The sequence below is a fragment of the Balaenoptera physalus genome, assembly GCF_965194825.1.
Source record: "Balaenoptera physalus genome assembly, chromosome: 2".
NCBI lineage: Eukaryota > Metazoa > Chordata > Mammalia > Artiodactyla > Balaenopteridae > Balaenoptera > Balaenoptera physalus.
This window is the reverse complement of record NC_138883.1, coordinates 43,091,080-43,110,807: the sequence shown is the minus strand read 5'-3', so window position 1 is coordinate 43,110,807 and position 19,728 is coordinate 43,091,080. Positions and strand designations below refer to the sequence as shown.

General features: G+C 42.4%; 1 protein-coding gene across 2 annotated transcripts in view; it reads right to left on the bottom strand.

Moving 5' to 3' along the window:
* Positions 1 to 19,685, bottom strand: part of ARMH4 (armadillo like helical domain containing 4) — a 151,500-nt gene extending 131,815 nt beyond the window's left edge. Inside the window, exon 1 of one of the 2 annotated variants that reach the window (XM_082450378.1) lies at positions 19,603 to 19,685. In XM_082450378.1, the coding sequence (XP_082306504.1) occupies positions 19,603 to 19,605 (3 nt within the window). In that variant the 5' untranslated portion in view covers positions 19,606 to 19,685. Of the gene's footprint in view, positions 1 to 7,275; positions 7,393 to 19,602 lie in introns of those variants that run through there. The other variant, XM_082450377.1, reaches the window with a different exon arrangement.
* Positions 19,686 to 19,728: the final 43 nt, after the last annotated feature.

Here is a 19,728-nt window from a genome sequence, read left to right as displayed (position 1 = left end):
AGCTGAAGAGAAAAAGAAGGTTGAATTTTTCTACACGAGGAAAGAGGAATCCATGAATTCAGAGCTGAGGCATCTTGCTCAACTACCAGCACCACATGATTGAATTATCTTGGAAGCAGCTCCTCCAGCCCCAGTCAGGCCTTCAGATGACTGCAGCCCCAGCTGCTATCTTGACTGCAACTTCTTGAGAGACCTTGAGTCAGAACAACCCAGCTAAGCTACTCCCAAATTCCTAATACACAGACATGGGATGAAATAATAAATATTTATTGCCACCAAGTCGGGGGTAATTTTTTACACAGGAATCCTGAATCCACAGTTCTTTGGGAGAATACAGGAATGGGAAGATGTCATGAGACGCCATGTGCAGAAAAGGAACAGCATATCAGGGATCATAAATTTAGAAGCAGAAGAAAACTGAAGCCAGAGATGACTAGGAGAAATGTAAGTCACCCCACCCAAGAATCCTCAGAGATGGTGAAAGGGATGCTAAATTTCCTCATATGTAGGATGAGAGGTTGAAGCAATTGTATTTAAATATTAAATTACATACAGGTAGCTAGCATTATTTTAAAAGGAGAGAATATGAGAAAGATATTTGAAAAAGAGAGAATAGCATGTGCACATTCTGGACATTAGTTATCCCTATACTTTGGATAAGCCATAAAGCATCCCAGTTCATAGCCAGGTAACAGAATTAGTAGCAGTATTTGGCCTGCTGCCTCTATTTTCCTTCCTTAAAACAAAAACATATGATAGCTGTAAAGCAAGAGTGCTCACAGTTGATGAAACTACACCTTTGATTTCTGAAAATACAAGCTGAACTATAAACTATATAGTCAAAGATACATAAAAGCTATAGAACTCTCTGGTTCATTTCTGATCTGTTCAGAGATCTGCCCTTTCCTATACAAATATTTCTCCCATTCAGTGAAATCTTACTCAACACCCCAGGAGATGGAGGGTGTGGCCTAAAAGTTGGGTTTCCATGACCCCATGCTTCTGGATAAAAACCTGAAAAAAACAGACCATCATGAGTGGCAGTAGAGTTTAGAGGGGCATAGACAGGCATGAGAAAATTGAATCCTAGCTTTATTGTTGTTAAAACATGCTATGTGATACTGGACAAACGGCCGCAGTTTCTCCTTTGACAGAATGAGGAGTTAAACAAAATCATCTTTGAACTCCTTTCTATCTCCATGATTCCATTTTCATATTTTATCTATAGAACACAAAATAAAAATACAAATGTTTTCATTTTCCCACAATTTTCCCACAATTTTGCCATCAAGGCACCCAAATGATTGCACGAATGCCTCACATTTTATTTATATGTTCTGGAGCCGTGGGAGCTGAGAGGAGAATTTTATGGACAAATCAGATTTGGAGGGTAGTGGGGACAAACAATAAAGATGTAATATAGCCTCTACTGCCTTTCCAAAACAGATTTTTCCTTCAAGGTTTCATTTTCATCTACATCTTGAGCTTTAGAATTTTGGGGTGAAGGGAATTCTGCCATTGCTCTAAAAGACTTCCCTTCTGTAATTAAGTGTCAGCCACCTGCTTTCTAAATCCAATTACGACAGAAAAAGTGGGGTGAATTGCAAGCCTATTCTACGTCTGCATATTCCAGCCATATGCTCCTTCTCCCCACTACTCAAAGTGACGCCTGAACTTTAAAAGAAGCAGAAAAGACAGCCTGTAGGAACGGCAGCAGGGAACACATCTGCAACTCAGATAAACTGGTAGATGACCTTCAAGTTCCAGGTGTTTCTCTGTCTTTCCAAGCACAGCGCAGGTTCACATAGACACTCCCATGAGTTTGGTGTCCTTTGCTGGGAGTTGCATGATGTTAGAGAATAAATAAGGAAAGACTGACCCTTGTCAATTCAATGACAATATTTCAGCCTCAATAAGCATCTGCAATCACATTTTGAAGGCTCTAGGCCTTTCCTTTTTTCCTCAACATTGTCTCCTGTCCCTGACAAAGTGCCTGGCACAGAGGAAATGTTTAGTAAATACTGGCTGATGTCTACAGCCCTGCTTTGCTGGAGGAGGGGGAGGGAGGGGAGATTTCATTGCTTATTAGAAATTGGGTCTTAATTATCTTAAATTAACTCAAATATCAGAATATTTAACAAACAAAACATTTCTCTAACTTCTCCTTTACACTGTGACTTTGGAGGCTCCTTTCTTTTCACTATATCCGTCAGTGCAAATTAATTCCGATAAATGAACTCTCACCCAGTTGCTAACTGATAGTGGACATTAGCTTCTAATAGCTTAAAAAGCATCTCTTTCTGAGCAAGTCATAGCACTATGTCATTCGCTATCAAGGTATCCTAATGGCTTGGCAGTCCTCTGAACAATTTACTGCGTTTCTGCCACCAGTGAGCAGATAAGCTGTTCTGTCAAGCCTTATCTTCGACAATCTTAAATAGATACAGTCCAGAATCTGTTTCTTTGTCAAGTCTAGGCATATTCAAGTTTCAAAGACAAATGAAAGGCAACATAAAAAAATACAGCCTTAGCCAGTCTTGTTAGACTTAATAATCAGGTTTTTTTCAAACACTTGGTCAATATTTTTCCAACTAAAATGTATGCTGCCCTTGTTCAGTGTGTTACCAAAATGCAGACACAAAAGGGAAACAGTGTGTTCAATCATTTCTCATCAGTGACAAAGCTGCTTTTTTCAAAGCGAGTTGAGTTTCATGTATAATATATAAGGAACATGAGCATTGCCCTAAGGGTACTCAAGACACAGGAGGCCTGTAGAGTATGCCAAAAAACTAGTGACAATCTGCCTGATATTTTCCTTTTGGGGGGATAAACACAAATACCATAAATAGCTGATGTGGAGCTTTGGGAAGAAAGCTGCCTTAGATTTTCTTTGTCTACTGGATGTTACTTGGATGCCACCTCAAACACACCATCTTCGTGTAAACTGTGGTGTCATCTTGAACTCTTCTCTCCTATATATTCCAGATTCACAACTTCTGTGGATCCTTCCCTCATAATATCTCTTGGAATTGTCCCTTCTTGGGGACACTGGATTGTCATTATTTTAATTGCCTCTAACTGATGATCTTGATCAGACTCTCTCCTCTCCAATCCATTTTATACGGTCCAGATGGTTTACTCTTAAGAAAAAAAATGACAATAATCAATCAAAAATGGCTACCATTCAGGGGATGCCATGTGTTTTAAGTGTCTTATGTAAATTATGTTATTTAATCCTTTACAACAACCTAATGAGATAGGTACTATCATTATCCTTTCCTTTTTTTTTTTTTTCTTTTTTTTTTTTTGGTGAGAAAACTACCATCTCACAGAGGTTAATTAACTTGCCTGTGTGATCGTGTCTGTCGGACATCAAGTTTCCTGCCTTTGGCACTGCAACCCTCTGCCTTCCCAAAACACATCATCTAATGACCCCAAACATACAATTGCCAAACTCCACATCTATAATGCAACCCCACACCACCAGTGCCCGGTACAAACACCATCGCCAGTTGGTATATTGCCCTCTTACGTGCCTTACTCATTTCAGCTTCCCAAGTTTTGCTCATGCCATTGCACTAGCCAGAATGCTCCTTCCTTCTTCCCTACCCCAGATATCCAAACCCTGGTCCCACAGGTCACGTCCTGTTTACTAACTGCTGTCACAAAACTGCCTGGCCCGTTCTCTTCCCACCCTTCTCCTAGCTTCTCCAGCACAAATCGTCATGTCTGTAAGCCTTACCACCTCAAATAAAATTATGTTCTTTGCATGCAAACACTAGTCTTTCAGCTTCCTTTACCATATAATTGCTAATAATGGTAGACACATAGGAGAGGTGTTCGATAAATATTCAGTGGCGTAAAGTGAATATAAATAACCATTTAAAAATGTGAAAAAGAATGTTCAGAATCTCTATTTTATACTGTATGATGTTCAATGACATTTCACGGTCTATCCATGTTTAACTGTACGTTTTGTTCATCACCTAGTCAATTTTGGCTACTTATCCAGTGTGTGATTTTAATAATAGTAATAATTTCTGTATTCTCATTTCTGCTATATTTTAGGTTTTCAGAGTGTATTTCATTTAAAAAAAAAAAAAAGAGAGAGAGAGAGAGAGGTCACCAGGAACAAGGGACAAGTTTCAGAGCTTCAGGTTAACTTGCTTCCCAATTCCCCTTCACCTTTCAAAATCCAATTAGTAATTATTTAATTGATAATGGGAAAAGAAAACTCTTTGCCTTCTTCGTTTGTGTCTTAATAATCTTTCCATTTTGTGTTTTTCCTGATCCTCAATGATAATTTCGCCATTGTCTTACCTTTTCTTTTTTTAATCCTTAAGGCTCTCATTGCCAAGCCTATTTCATTTGTCTGAAGCAGAGCTTAGCAAGACTCTGACCCTACTAGCCCAGCTGTGGCACACAGCATTAAGGTACCCCATTTGTGATTCACTACTATTCACTGCTATTGACTACTGTTACTTGGCCTGATATATTGGCTTTAAGATGACTGATCTCAGTCATCCTTCACTATAAATTAAGTGGCTGGAATTTCAGATGATCCTCTCAGTAGCATGTTCAACCACAGTGGAAGGAGGGAGAATAGAGTAACCACAAAGAAAAATCATAGTCCCACAGGAGAAAAGTGGCATCGTGCTGACAGGGAAGAGGATAAGTAGGCTGGGGTCAAGACGATTACTCTGGCAACTGCCAGCAAAGTGCTTTACCATTCCTGCAGACCACAACTAAATTCTATGTATCAAGCCCACAAACTTTATTCTCTACAATTTAGTGATGGAGACAAATGAAGATATCTGTGTTTATCACTCCCAGTGGATAATCCTATCCCTGGTAAAAGAAGCTGGACTTCAAGCTTTAAAGCTGGCTTCGAGTTCCAACTCTACCTTGGGCAAATCACTGAAACTCAGTTTCTTCTTTGCAAAATGGAGATAATAATGCTCATTCTGTTTTCTTCAAAGGTGAAAGACCAACAAAAGTGAAAATAGACATAAAAATGGTTTGAAGAAAAAAATGTTTAAGCATCATACAATTTAAGACATATTATTGTGGTACTGCCATTCATTCCCCTCAAAATACCGAAATATGAGCAGTCTGAAACATCCATAACATCCTTTTTCTCCTAAGCTATTTCCATGGAGCTTCCCCTTTCAGCTTTTCATGTAGACCAAATGACCTGGGAATTGTCTGATGTTTGCAGAATTCCATCCTAATCAATCTTGGTCAACAAGCTCCTGTCCATCCATCATACAGTTCTTTTCAATGACCCAATGGGACACTTCATTTCTGTTCTCTGCAGTTCACAAACCTCATTTGCTTGACAAAATCTCTAAATACTAGCTGGCATTTAAGGAGAAAGTAATCCCCAGGTAGACATTTCATGGAATAAGCATAATCTCTAACATTTCAAGCTAAAACTTGATTCAGATACTTTTCTTGTAATCACCAAGTAAACACAATATGAAAAAACAGGACTGACTACACATCTTAATTAGAGAGTGAGCTTTCATTTTACAGAGATTAAACTCAGGTTCTCTCTGAATAGCCAGCTTCCCTATGTGAGAATATACAAATTCAATGAACAAAAATACAATTCGTTACACAAGTTTTCAGGCAAACACCTGCTGAATAAAAAGTGAAATACAACTTTAGTTGACGAGTAGAAATTTTCCATAGCAGGTAAGCCCATCGTCCGCATTTTGATCCTATACTTATATTTAGCATCAAACCATTTCCATAAAACCAAATTATGATATTGAAAGGTCTAGCAGGAAATGCTGAATATAATGTTAAGAAGCCTCCCATGAAAACAAAGACATCCACATCTCCCTAATTGGCTCTGTTGCTGTAGCTACCTTAGACTTGCTGAGTCTTGGGAGTTTTGTGAATAAATACAACCAATATCAAGTCTGCTTCATAAATGCTTGATTCATAATATGACAAATATAACAACTCTACCTTATTCATAAGAGTAAGTCAGGCTACCCTTAAATCTACTGTGTGTCAGTGTTCTGATACTGTGAAATCTCACCCACTTTTGAGTTTCTTTCAGTAGATGCTACAGTGGGATTCTGCCTGCAAGTGAGCAGAAAGTGGGTCAGTGACTGACTCTGTAGGTGTTTAAACAAGACTCCTTGGAGCCCAACAGCATCACTTGTGATGAAGGAAATTCACAAAAAGGAGGGGAGACATGCAAATTCTGGCCACACATTTTGCTCCCTAAGGAAAAACAACCCTTCAGAGTTCTATGGATGGTTTTGGGAGCCACTCCCTCTTCCCCTTAAGTTTCAAACTAAAACTTCCATAGAAAGAAAGCAGACTCTTTAAAGCAGCCTCTCTCCTCTCCTCCACAGCAGCTCTACACTGAAATGAGGTGCCAAGAGCCTGGCAGATCCTCGGCATCAGCTTGGGAAGGCAAAGATTTCTTATCTTTGAGAACTCCAAACTCTTGAAGGTCCTATATTTTGTGCGCCCGGCCGATTTTTCGCCAGCCAGGCTCTGCATGTTGGGAATGTATACAGGTCGGGTTCTGTCAGTGACCAGGACGCACATGCGACATCTGGGCACCTCCAGGTATCACCTTGCAACCATTCTGGAGTCTAACCCGCAGGCCCTCTTTCCAATTAAGTGACCTTTCCAAGGAGCATGCTCCTGCCGTGTCGTGGGGGACCGGTCAGGGTCTGAGCAAGGAGGTTCCGTGACATCCTTGCGCTAAACACTCAACTGTTTGTTTTCTGCAAAGTAACACAACACATTTCGGTGGCCACCACAGCCCCCATTAGCTCCTCGGCTGCTCGCACTGACTGGCATCGGGGTCATTGCAATCGATGCTTTGAAAGGAGCAAATCTTAGTCTTCGGGAACTTCTCTACCACCGCTGTGAGACTGAGAGGGGAGGGAGAGAAGAAAGAAAAGCCCACACAAAAGCAGCCAGCCCTGCAAGCTCCGCCAGCACAAAGGCCCGCTCGCTGGTGTGGAGCCGTGAAGCTGGGCTGGAGCGAGGAGAGAGGCCAGTCCTCCGAGGCCTGCGCGCCTCGCCCCACGCTCCCGGAGCTGCCCCCGAGCCCCCCGCGCCGGGGCACCGCGTTCCGGCGGGGGCGCAGGGCGCACACCTGGCGCGCCCCGGGCTGCCGCGCTCCCCGGACTGCACAGCTCCCGGGGCGGCCCCGAGCCACCAGGGGCTCCGGCTCCGTCTCTGCCCGGGCGCACCGTCTGCAGCCGCGGTCGCTCGAGTGGCAGAAGCCTGGCCCGTCCTCACCTGTGCGCCTTCAGCCGCGCAGCGCGCAGAGGAGAGCTGTGGTGCCCGCGTTCGGCATCCCCGCGGCGGCCCCTGCAGCGGTGGCGGCTCCCTCCGCTGTCTGGGACGCCAGGGGGAGGGCGCTTTGCTTTGTTGCTTATTCATGAGGCCGCGGCTAAGGCTGGGGATTGGGCGGCGGGAAGATGTGCCCGCCCCGGCTCTGCGAGCATGGACAAGAGGGCCGTCGCCCCGCGCCCCTCAGCGCCCACTTCCCCGCCTCCGCTCCCGCGATGGGGACGAGGCGCGGGGCCGCGCGGGTCCTACCAGCGTCCGGGCTCCCGCGACCCCTTCGGAGCCTCCCTGCCCTCCTGCCCCGCTTCGAAACCTGGGCTTCTGCGGCAGCTCTCCCTTAGTGCCTACAGAGAAGAGACCAGGGCACCGTTTTCTCTAGAAGAGCCCTAATTTCTCTGGTCCGTGACTGGGGCGAGGGGAGTAATTTGGAGGCCGCCGGTTGTTCCTTGTGAAAACTGTACGGCTTAGCCCTCAGCCGTGCCCCTAAGCAGGACCCACTAAAGTAGCCCTACACAAAGTGTTCCCTTCTCAATCAGCGAAGAAGTCGAAAATAAGGAGTAATAAGAAGGACTGTTTCTTGAGCCCTTACTCCTGCCGGGCACAATGCTAGGTGCTTCACTCATTACCTGCTTTTAATCTACTCAACAACCCTCAAATATAGATATTGGTAATCCGCTCAATTTAACAAAGGAGGAAGTTGAGGTTGAAGGCTGTGCAAGTTGCCCAAGGTTTTATGGCTAAGGTGGCCACCGGGAATTCATGACCTTCGTTCTTGAGTCTCTCAAGGACTCAATTTCCTTTATCTGATCCTCCTAATTTTGGATAGAATCTAAAGGCCCATTCTAGAAGAACCCCACAGCACTTTACATTTGCAATGCACTTTCCACATACATCATCTCTTTGTACTTATTAACTCCCTTCTTTATAATAGCTTAGTCCGCTTTGTAGCTATTTGTAAACATCTTGAAGTCAGAGCAAAGTCTTGTTCACCTTGGACCTCCACATCTAACACAATGCACAACTATGCACTATCTTTCCTACTCCACCTCTCTTTAAAATATATTATGTTTGTATTTCCAGAAAGGTAGTCAAATAGGTGTCAAATGCATGTGATTGAACTGAATCTGTAAGATCTGTTTTTGACGTGTATTCAGTGTAATACAATATAATACACTGTACTGTGACCAGGCCTTCTACATGGATTCAAGACCCACCAGATGGATAAGCCACACATCCAGCCGAACCAAGATGTGTTTCAACATTTTATTTTCTGCTTCTGTGCCCCCCTCCCCGGGGGCTGGGAGGCCAGCGCTTGTGGTTCAGTGCAGAGCCTGGGGTCCCTCAGCCCCACTGGCTGTTCCCTTTGCACAGGGAGCTGCAGAGCCTCCTCCACCCTCCTTACCTCCGCTGCCCACACTCCAGCTGGGCCAGGGCTGGAGGGGCCTTGTGATGAGTCCCAGGAGTTGCCCTCGTGCCTGGGAATGCAGGGACGTGGACGCGGGGTTTCAGAAGTCTGAAGCTTCCCATCTACTTCTTAAGGCCACTGCAAGTGAAGATGTAAAATGTAATAACGTTTTCTGGCCACGAGACATGACTTTTGTTAAACAACAAGAAGGTGTGTGTGGGTGTGGGTTCACGTTGAAAGATAGTAAATATACTGTATAATGAATATAGCCATATATACATCCAGGATTTGGGCTTTTGGTTATTGATGGCCTGGTGGATTGTTTAGAAAACATTGTTTAAGAAAAATGGGCTAGCAGCTATTGGATTTTCACTCAGAAGCATGTTCACTTATGTAGGTGCCACTTTAAGCTTGATCAGAATTAAAGGTGAGATTTCTTATATGAAAAAAAAACATTTTATTTTCATGTCAGTTGTTTGAAATTCAGACCGTATCTCATAAAAATAATGTTATATAGTATGGTGAGATTCTAGCTAGACTGCAAAATTGATTCTATTTGACCCAAATGCAGTTAAATAATAGTACTAATAAAAAACAACAAAATCAATCAGGTAGACCAAAGGACCAGGCAGAATAGGAGAAGCCAGCAGGAGAAAGGGATTCCAGCTCTCCATGCATTTAGAGCCAGCCCTACACACAAACTTGAAATATTCAGTTTCTTTGACATCTTCCTGGCTCCCATTCTGCATCTCTCTCAAACATCCTAGTGTTTTTCTTAGAGACCGTAATACTCTTAAGTCCCAACTATAGAACTCCACTTCCCAGACTGCCTTATTCTCAAAGTTTTCCATTCTCCAAAATTACCTTTCTCCCATAGTAGAATTCCTATTTCCCTTTTCCTTGATACAAATTACTTCAGCTTGCAGTTAAAGTGATCTTATTGGAACTCATTTATACTAGTCCTTTATCCTTCCCCCAATGGTTTGTATTGCTTTAAATTGTTTGTATTGCTTTAAACAACTCTGATTAATGCAATTTATCTCAACAGCTGCTGTTGGTATGTGGCAGTGATAATAAGATCCATTCTTCCACCCCAGCATACACACAAACTATAAATCAGGAAAAGTTACACTCTAATCAGTAAATCCACACACTATGAATGTTATTAGCCTTTTATGGGTAAAGCAAGAAATTGTATGTGTACATTAAGAGAATTTGGGAACACCCAAAACTCCAATCAATGTAACAAGGAAGGAAGCTCAGGAAGGCAGTTTTGGGGTTGCCAGATTTAGTAAATTAAAATAGAGAATTTCCATTCAGTATTTGGGACATTCTTATGCTAAAAATTATTGTTTATCCGAAATTCGAATTTGACTGTATTTTATCTGATAACCTTTGCAGTATTAGGTCATTACCTGGTCCTGGTTGGTAAAAACCTTTTTGTCTGAAAGGTTTTGGTCACATGAAGAACTGGATAACCAGCCAAAGAGCCAGGAGTGGACAACATCCCTGCAAATACCACCCAGAAGAGAGAGTCTTGGTAATGAGGACCTGAGCATTGTGGTGTCCTTGGTAAGGCTATCACTAAATTGGGTAGAAATGCTCTACAGTACATCAACTAACTTTCTTTACCAAGTACCAAGTAATCTATCTGACAGCTTGTTTCCCCATGTGTGTTGCCTATAAGGCACTGCTGAAATGAGTGTATGTGAGCTGGATTGTGTGTGTCTGTTTGCAACCAAGGTAACATCACCAAGGTAAGTACCACTTAAGGGCTCACATTAAGGGCTCTTGAAAACCAGCTGGCAAGACTTCCCCAGACTCTGCACCGCTGTTTCCTGAGGATGTTTTTTGTTTGTTTGTTTTGTTTTGTTTTCGTTTGAAATTATACCAGCAACAAGCATGTGAGGCAATAGAACAAAATGAAGTGAAAGAGGCACACGAGAAAAAATTCTTCTTGGAAGGCTGAGTTTCCCTGGAATCTCCTCAAAACATTTCCCTCAACTTCCTGAAAGTTCCTTTCTTTCAGTGATTTTCCCTCCCTTTATTTTTGAACACTTTAAAACTCCTTCCTTGGATTTTGTTGTTCTTATAAGCTCCCAAGGCACCCAACAAAGAGGTCCATCCATGGAAGAAGGACAGGAGCTGCTAAAGTAGTGGTCATTTGCATATTGGATATTTTGGTTCTCACTACAGAAGACTGTCTTATTTTCCTGGCCTTCCTAAAAGTTTATGAATACGAGCTTTGCAGCATCTCCCAATATTATCTGCCCAGGTGCTCCCTGACTCTAATTCTCTGTTGAGGACTTTCTGTTTGCTTTTAATTTTTTAAGTTGAAATTCCTAGAAGTAGACTTCAGTATAAAACAGTATTGCTAACTATACTCTACTCACTCTGGGTATTCAATAAATATTTGATGGTTGTGGTGATGATGATGTAGTAAATAATGGTAATGATGTTAGAATAAGCTGTTTAAATTCTGATACATGTTTTCATTGCATTCAAAACCCTCAAACAGGGGACTTCCCTGATGGCGCAGTGGTTAAGAATCCGCCTGCCAATGCAGGGTGACACGGGTTCGAGCCCTGGTCCGGGAATATCCCACATGCTGCGGAGCAACTAAGCCCGTGTACCACAACTACTGAGCCTGTGCTCTGGAGCCCGTGAGCCACAACTACTGAGCGCACGTGCCACAACTACTGAAGCCTGCGCGCCTGGAGCCTGTGCTCCGCAACAAGAGAAGCCACCACAATGAGAAGCCTGCACACGGCTCGTCGCAACTAGAGAAAGCCCGCACGCAGCAACGAAGACCCAACACAGCCAAAAATAAATAAATATTAATTAATTAATTAATTAATTTTAAAAAACCCAAAAACCCTCAAACACTTGACAGGACTTATTTCAGTACTAATGAGCTTAGATTTTTACCTTATACTAAATTATGTCTTTAGTATGCCATTTACTGGGAAGACAAGTAGGTAGAATAAATCCAATAATAAAATGGTTTTCTTTAAGCAAACTTTTGGAACAGCAGAATTTTTTTTCAAGTACAGTTGATTTACAATGTTGTGCAAGTTTCTGGTGTACAGCAAAGTGATTCAGTTTTACATATATATACTCATATTCTTTTCCATTATGGTTTATCACAAGATAAGGAACATAGTTCCCTGTGCTATACAGTAGGACCTTGTTGTTTATCTATTTTATATATAGTAGTTTGTATCTGCTAATCCCAGACTCCTAATTTATCCTTCTCCCACCCCCTTTCCCCTTTGGTAAACATAAGTTTGTTTTCTACGTCTGTCAGTCTGTTTCTGGAACAGCAAATTTTTATACACTGTAGTTGCTTTTAACTGTCAACACAAAGGCCACAATATTTACCTACCTTTATTATTTAACTCTTATTATGCAAACACCGGATGAATCTTCTTGCTTCTCTTCTTTCCCCCAAGAAACCTACTATAATTGTGGAAGCAGAATATTATACGCTTTATAGTCCCTTCTTTTTTAAATCTGTTATTTTCTATATTCCCTTATTAAGTGTCAGGTTTCTTTAGGCCTTGAACTCTCTGATTCTGTTCTAACAAGTGGAATTTTGTCTGTTGCCTTGAAAAAGCAAGATAAGAGAGTAAAGAGCTACTGATGCAGGTACAAAAAGAAAATTTCTAACAGTACAGCCATTTGAAAAGAAACTTTTTAGAAAAAGTCAAGGTTGAAAACATTTACAAAAAAGAAATCTTGTCTCGCTGTCTCTGTCTCTCTCTCTTTTTCAGCCATAAAAAATTGGTAAAAAAAAAATTTAAGAGATTTGAACATCAAAGGTCTAATGTTCCCTGTGGAGTATACCCTTTAATCCTAAATGAATTGGTCATCATGAATAATTCTATTCAAAATGGCATCTATAACTCTAGAAAAGATATGAATTGCCTTTTACAATGTCAGACAAAAGAGTTTAGCTCCATCCTTGTCTCTTTTTTTACATGCCTAATGATAAATAAATCGATGACATTAATAGATTCCTAATATTAAATAATGAGCATGAGATATTTATTATTGACATATGGTGTATATACCTACTGCCTATGTTGCAAAGAAAAATTTACTCCTTTCTGCCTCTACCAAGGACAGAATTAAAGAAAATGGCATTACCAGGAACGGCAAAGCTCAGGTCCAAGGAACCAGTCTTGCCAGAGAAAGTTCTTAGAGATGGGAATAGATTAGTGAAAGAGGTTATATATTCCCTTTTGTTCTAGGTTTCTAAAAAAGGACGAATTTTATGCTGGCTGGGTTGGGGGTTTCCGGCGAAACACCGTTAGCTCACTCAACAAGGAAATTACAGGGATAGTTTTTTTTTTTTTTAATGAAACAGGGAGTCTTTTTTTTTTTTTTAATAAATTTATTTATTTATTTATTTTTGGCTGTGTTGGGTCTTCGTTTCTGTGTAAGAGCTTTCTCTACTTGCGGCAAGCGGGGGCCACTCTTCATCGCGGTGCGCGGGCCTCTCACTATCGCGGCCTCTCTTGTTGCGGAGCACAGGCTCCAGACGCGCAGGCTCAGTAGTTGTGGCTCACGGGCCCAGCTGCTCCGCGGCATGTGGGATCTTCCCAGACCAGGGCTCGAACCCATGTCCCCTGCATTAGCAGGCAGACTCTCAACCACTGCGCCACCAGGGAAGCCCGGATCGTTTTAAGTGTGGGAAAACTACCAAATATATTAACTATGGCTAACTACATTGTTGTTTACTATCTGCTTTCCAACAAATGTTGCTTATTTTACATTTTAAAAATATGATTTGGGTATCAATATCACACTCAGGATACATTATATCAATCTGCAGCACACTGACAGCAAAAGCAGAGAACAGGATATGATGAAGGGGGTATCAATACCATTACAATGAAGATTTTCTTGAGACTCATAATCAGAATAATACCAACAATTTGAACATTTTGAACACTGGTTTACTAAGGTTTAAATATGGCATGGACATCAGTGCAGAAAAAAAAAAAAAAAGACTTTCCTTCCGTATAGCACTCAGCCTCAGGCTAAATTCCTTGTCCTTATACATTTTGGCTAATTCTTCTGGCTAAACTGTCTAAGAAGCAGCAGAATTGAGTCTGTGTCTCATAGTCATTAAGCAATGAGCAGCACATCACTTAATGTGGGCTATGCATTTATTTTGGCATTGAGTTTAGCTCCATGGTTAATCAATCAACAAGGGTTTTTGTTTTATGAAAAGAATGTGGTTTATGTGAAGTTATCTAAATCGGACTTCACTTTCCTCACAGATCTTCAGTTTAGCTGAGAGAAAAAGTCTATACACACAACATTATGAATAATACATAATATAAAAGTTCCTCATATGCTTCTAAAAGTGGCACTGATTTTTTATCATCTTCTTTCATGATACCACTACAGAGAGGAACTATCTGAGAAAGCCTACGTGGAAAGTCCATGTCCTGATACAGTTAGTACATGTGTTATGTAACCATTTCCCTTCTCTCCCCAAAATTGTAAGTTCTCTGAATTAAGACAGTGTGTTTTATATAGTCTCACATGTCCCCAAACACCTACGGCAGTGCCTTGCTATTCAAAAAGTATTTGTTGACTATTTAATTACGGCCATAAGCCCATTACCAAAATAAACAGGGTAACGCCCATTATCTTACAACTATGAAGCATGAACTAAATACTACTAACCAAAAAGGAAGTTTGACCAGCTTCAGAATGAAATATATTAATCTCATACAAATTGGGAAGATATATTCCATTGTTAGTGGCTTTGAGACTTAGGATTTAATTATTTTTTACATTCCGTGTGGAAGGGTTATTCCATGCCTGTATATGTCTTGTCTGAAACCAGAGAACTAGGCCAATTGATATATCAAGTCCTCTTCCTACTACAAGTCTGCAATCCTTTTCATTGGTAAAGTTCATATTCATTTAAAGAGAAGTTGCACATGAAAACAAGATATACCCTGAGAATAAGATTAAAAAGAAGAAAAAACTGCTTCAAGCTGAATCTAGAACTCATATTCTATCCAGGCCCAAATCCCTTGAAATAGCCAGAGCAGTAGGTTTTGTTTTATTTATTCTTTGTTATGACCTATTATATAAAGGAGACATAAAAGATGCATTTTGCAGAATGAGTTCAAAGCAATTCTTCCATAACTGGTGTACAAAAATAGCCAAAGGGAAAAAAATTTTCTTCAGAATCAGAGTGATTGAAAATATGTTGCACACAGAAAAAATTATTTACTTTTGTACTGGTCTAAAGTGTGAGGCATCACCACAAAAGAAGAAATAAATTGGTCCCCAAAAGATTCCCAGTAAAGATAAATGGGATGATCACGTGATGCTTTTTCTTTTCTCTTTTCACTTTTAGGAGCTTTCTATAAGTGGTTTTCAGGCCTAGTGACATGTTTTGTTTTCCTTCCATTTCTCTCTTTGTAAAAGGCATTTTAAGGCACTTACCATTGCCAGCTAATGTTCATTTTATGACATTTTTCTCAGCAGTCATCTTCCATAGATGAGCACTTTTCACTCAGACCATATTCTGCTTAGTTCATCAAAAATATAAAACTTCTTTTTTTTCCCTGTCAGACTTCATTTTTCCTGTAAATTCTATTTCTCTGGTCTTCTTTTATCATACCTCTCTGCTTGTTTCCTAGATTCCACGCTGCTGCTTTTGAAATTTATTGTCTTCTCCAGTGCGTATATTGTTCCTTGTTTCAAAGATGCAAGCCTGGGCACTTTGGCCCGATCCTTTTTTATGTCAGAGTCTTGAATTCCAGTTTACTGCTGCGTTTGAGGCAGCCTCGAGGACTAGAACCAAATCCCAGGTGATGCAATGTCCTATTCATTCATGAGCAGTTTTACAGACCCATTCCTTTGCCCAAGGCACAATCTCAGCAATTGGCTCTACGTGGGAGGAGGAAATGTGGCAGGAAGGTCATCATAAGCAGACGATAAAAAAAAAGATATGGGAAAAATAAAAGTACTAGTAGCTGGAAACATTTTCCCCATCACAAAAAAAAAGAAACAAAGGCAAAGACGATGACCTCCGCCACCCTCTTCCTCCTTCTGCATTCCTGCCTCCAGGCCCAGGAGGTGGACTTCTGGCTGGAGAAATGAGGAACAAGGCACTTGAGTTAGGGGATAGAGAGGGGACTCTTAGGCTGCTGCTTTCCCAATTCTAGCCTTCTTTAAGAGCAACCTTGAGGGCAGACACTGAGGAGGTACAGTTTAGGACTGGGGGTGATATGCCTGAGAGGTGCCCTTTCCTCAGGAAAGCTCAGTGGGGTTGGGCCATCGTGGAGTTTATACACACTGGGACAGTCACACTGCTTGTTAAAATAATGAAGTACTTCCTTATCAGTTGGTGAGAAGACATTATCCCAAGCTGTTCCTCCAAGCCCTCCCCTCAGCAGCCCCAACTCCTCCACCTCCTCCCTGTCATCCCAAAGTAAAAGGTGGGGCACAGGTAATGCCTGGCACAGTCGGAGGTCATTTCTGATTGGTTAGTGTCGTGCTCATGCCATTCGAGGTATTTTGAGTAGCTTCCTGGTTAAAGCAGAACAGTGACGTCCTTAGAGAGGGAGTATGAGAAAGACCGTCTCCCCCCAAAAAGCCCATTTTCAGACTAGATAGCCCACAAGTGGCATCTTTGTTACAAAGTGGCCCTCCCTAATGGTGGGTTCTGCCTGTGTCTAATACAAGGAAGTAGAACTTGCTGCATAGGTCTCCTGGGGATTTTTGGCCTTCTAGGATAAGAGAGCAAACAAGTGTTCTAGAATCTAAGAAGTATTGCTTAGGAACCAAGAGTGTGCATTTAGCTTCAAAATAGGATAATAATAGTTTTGCTAGCCTAGGATTGCTGGATTAAATGAGATAGTGTAGAAAGCACTTAGCACAGTATCCTTAATGCACATTACATGTTCAATAAATACCATTGTTTGAAACAAAATGCAGACCCAGTTGATGAAGTATTGATTTTTAGGTATAAAAGGAGGTGTGTCCTGAGTTGATGGCTAATGGATTTTTTTTGTCTTTTGAGGAACTTTCTGAGAGCAGACGTAAACCTGTTGGGACTTCCCTGGTGGCACAGTGGTTAAGAATCCGCCTGTCAATGTAGGGGACACAGGTTCGAGCCCTGGTCCGGGAAGATCCCACATGCCATGGAGCAACTAAGCCTGTGCGCCACAACTACTGAGCCCACGTGCCGCAACTACTGAAGCCCGCATGCCTAGAGCCCATGCTCCACAACAAAGACAAGCCACCGCAATGAGAAGCCCACGCACTGCAACAAAGAGTAGCCCTCTCTCGCTGCAACTAGGGAAAGGCCGTGTGCAGCAAGGAAGATCCAACGCAGCCAAAAAAAAGAAGTAAACCTGTTGATATCCCCCTATTTAAATTTCACGTTTTGGTGGAAGGAATAATTTTCTGGGTATAGATTTTAGAGTGATGGGTTTGATATAATTCTGTAGCATTTTTCTTGGAATTTCACCAAACAAATTAATAAAGTTTTCAAATTTAACTAAGGAATTTGGACTATGTCCACCAGGGGCTTCCCATTAACACAAATTTTTTCCCCAAACAGAAATATTCTTAAATAGGGAGAAAACGTTTTTGAATTTCCTGAGATTATGCTATTATTTAAAATGATTTGGCATTTTATGAAAATGCACTTAACTAGAACCAATTACATCACTTACACAGCTGAAAATAGGTTGGAACTGTAATAGTATCTGGCCTATTACAGACATTCAGTATATTTACCTTATTTAGGGATCTCAAAACACTTTATAGTTATGGAGGTATATTTCTGCTCCAAATTCCTTATTTATCAAATGAGACACTGAAACTGCAAGAGGTTGCCCGATACCAGGGGAAAGCCCATGCAGGAATCCTCGCCTCTGGATTTGTAGCCCAGGGCTCTTCCTCTCCTATACAGGCTATCTTTAGTGGCATGGTCCTGTTTCAAAGTGGGAGAAACATGTTTAATGGCTTAATCGAAGATTTAGCTTTACAGTGAAGCATCATAATATACGTTGACACCTCTGTGCCTGGGCTCCTGTTCTTTCCTCTGACTTGAACACTTGCGTCACCTTTCTTCTTTGGCTGACTAAGGATGTTACGCTTCTTCAGGACTCAACTGGAGCATCGCCTCCAGGAAGCTGTCTCTGATAACCCAGGCTGGGCTAAGTGGCCCTCTTCAGGCCCCCATCATACCTGGGCACACCTCTGTCGTAGCACTCAGGTTCAGAATAGCTACTTCTCAGGCACCCAGTCTCTGCATTGGTGCTGTGCAAAGTCTGCTTCCTGCATCCCGCTCCAGCCTCTATCACTTTCCAGGTTGTATTCTCCCCTTACCCTGTATCATGCCCTTGCCTATATTCCCCCTCAGTTTGTACCACTCCCCAACCTGTATGTCTCTCAGCTTTTGTCCTCCCAGCCTATATCCTTCCCAACCTACATACCCTCAACATATTCCCCTGCCAACTAGTAGTCATCCCAGCCTGTATCCCTCCCAGCTTGCATCCCCTCCCACCTGAATGTGCCCTAGCTTGCGTCTTTCCCCACCAGACTGTATCTTCTCACCATATCCCTCCAGCCTACATCCCCCTGTGAAAGGAAGAATTCTATCAATAAAACAGCTCCAGGGCTTCCCTGGTGGCACAGTAGTTGAGAGTCTGCCTGCCAATGCAGGGGACGCGGGTTCGAGCCCTGGTCTGGGAAGATCCCACATGCCCCGGAGCAACTAGGCCCGTGAGCCACAATTACTGAGCCTGCGCGTCTGGAGCCTGTGCTCCGCAACAAGAGAGGCCGCGATAGTGAGAGGCCCGCGCACCGCGATGAAGAGTGGCCCCCCGCTTGCCACAACTGGAGAAAGCCCTCGCACAGAAACGAAGACCCAACACAGCCAAAAATAAATAAATAAATTTAAAAAAAAAAAAAAACAGCTCCAAAGATGCCTGGTCCCTGATATGCACACACCTTCTCCCAGTTATTCAATCAAACTCTAATTTAGGTGCTGCTGTAAGGGGATTTTGCAAATGTAATTAAGGTCCCAAATTAGTTGACTTTAAAATAGAGAGATTATCTGGGTAGGCCTGATCTAATCACATGAGCCCCTTAAATCTGAGTCTAAAGGTTGGAGACAGAGAAATGAGAGATGTGAAGCATGGGAGGGCATATGGAGGGGGCCTGATGGCAAGGATCTATGGGTGCCTTCCAGTTGCTGAGAGTGGCCTCTTGCCAACAGCCAGCAAGAATAGGGGGGCCTCTGTTCTACAGCCACAAGGAACTGAATTCTTCCAACAACCATGTGAGCTTGAAAGAGGCCCCTGAGCTCCAGAAAGGAATACGGCCCAGTCGACACCTTGATTTTAACCTTGTGATACCCCGAGTGGAGAACTCAGCCTCATCATGACTGGACCTCTAATAAATGGGTGTTGCTTTAAGCCACTAAATTTGTGATAATTTGTTACACAGCCGTAGAAAACTAACACAACCAAGCCCTGCCTCTATCTCCCCAGTGTGTATCCCCTCAGCCTATACCTCCCAAGCCTGAATCTCCCCAGGATGTATCTCCCCAGCTTGAATCATTCTGCAGCCTGTTTTGCACCCCTGCCCCAGCATGGATCCCCCTGGCCTGTGTTACTCCCAGCTGGTACCTTTCCCCAGCCTGAATGCTCCCCGCCCACATACACACAGCCTGTCACATGCAGCGCCCTCATCAATGCAGACACACACACACACACACACACACACATACACACACACACACACACATGCTGGTGTCACTGCCAGCACCGATTCCTATGATTCAGCCCAAGGAACACACCAGTCAAATCCACGGTCCACATTACCATATAGAGATTTTGTCTCCTTTCCAAGACCAGTGAGCAGGGCTGGGCATCCCAAAAGCAAAACTGTAGTCTCTCCTCCTTTGCTCCCTTGAGTCTCAAGCCAGTCGTGAGTAGACTGTCGGCCCC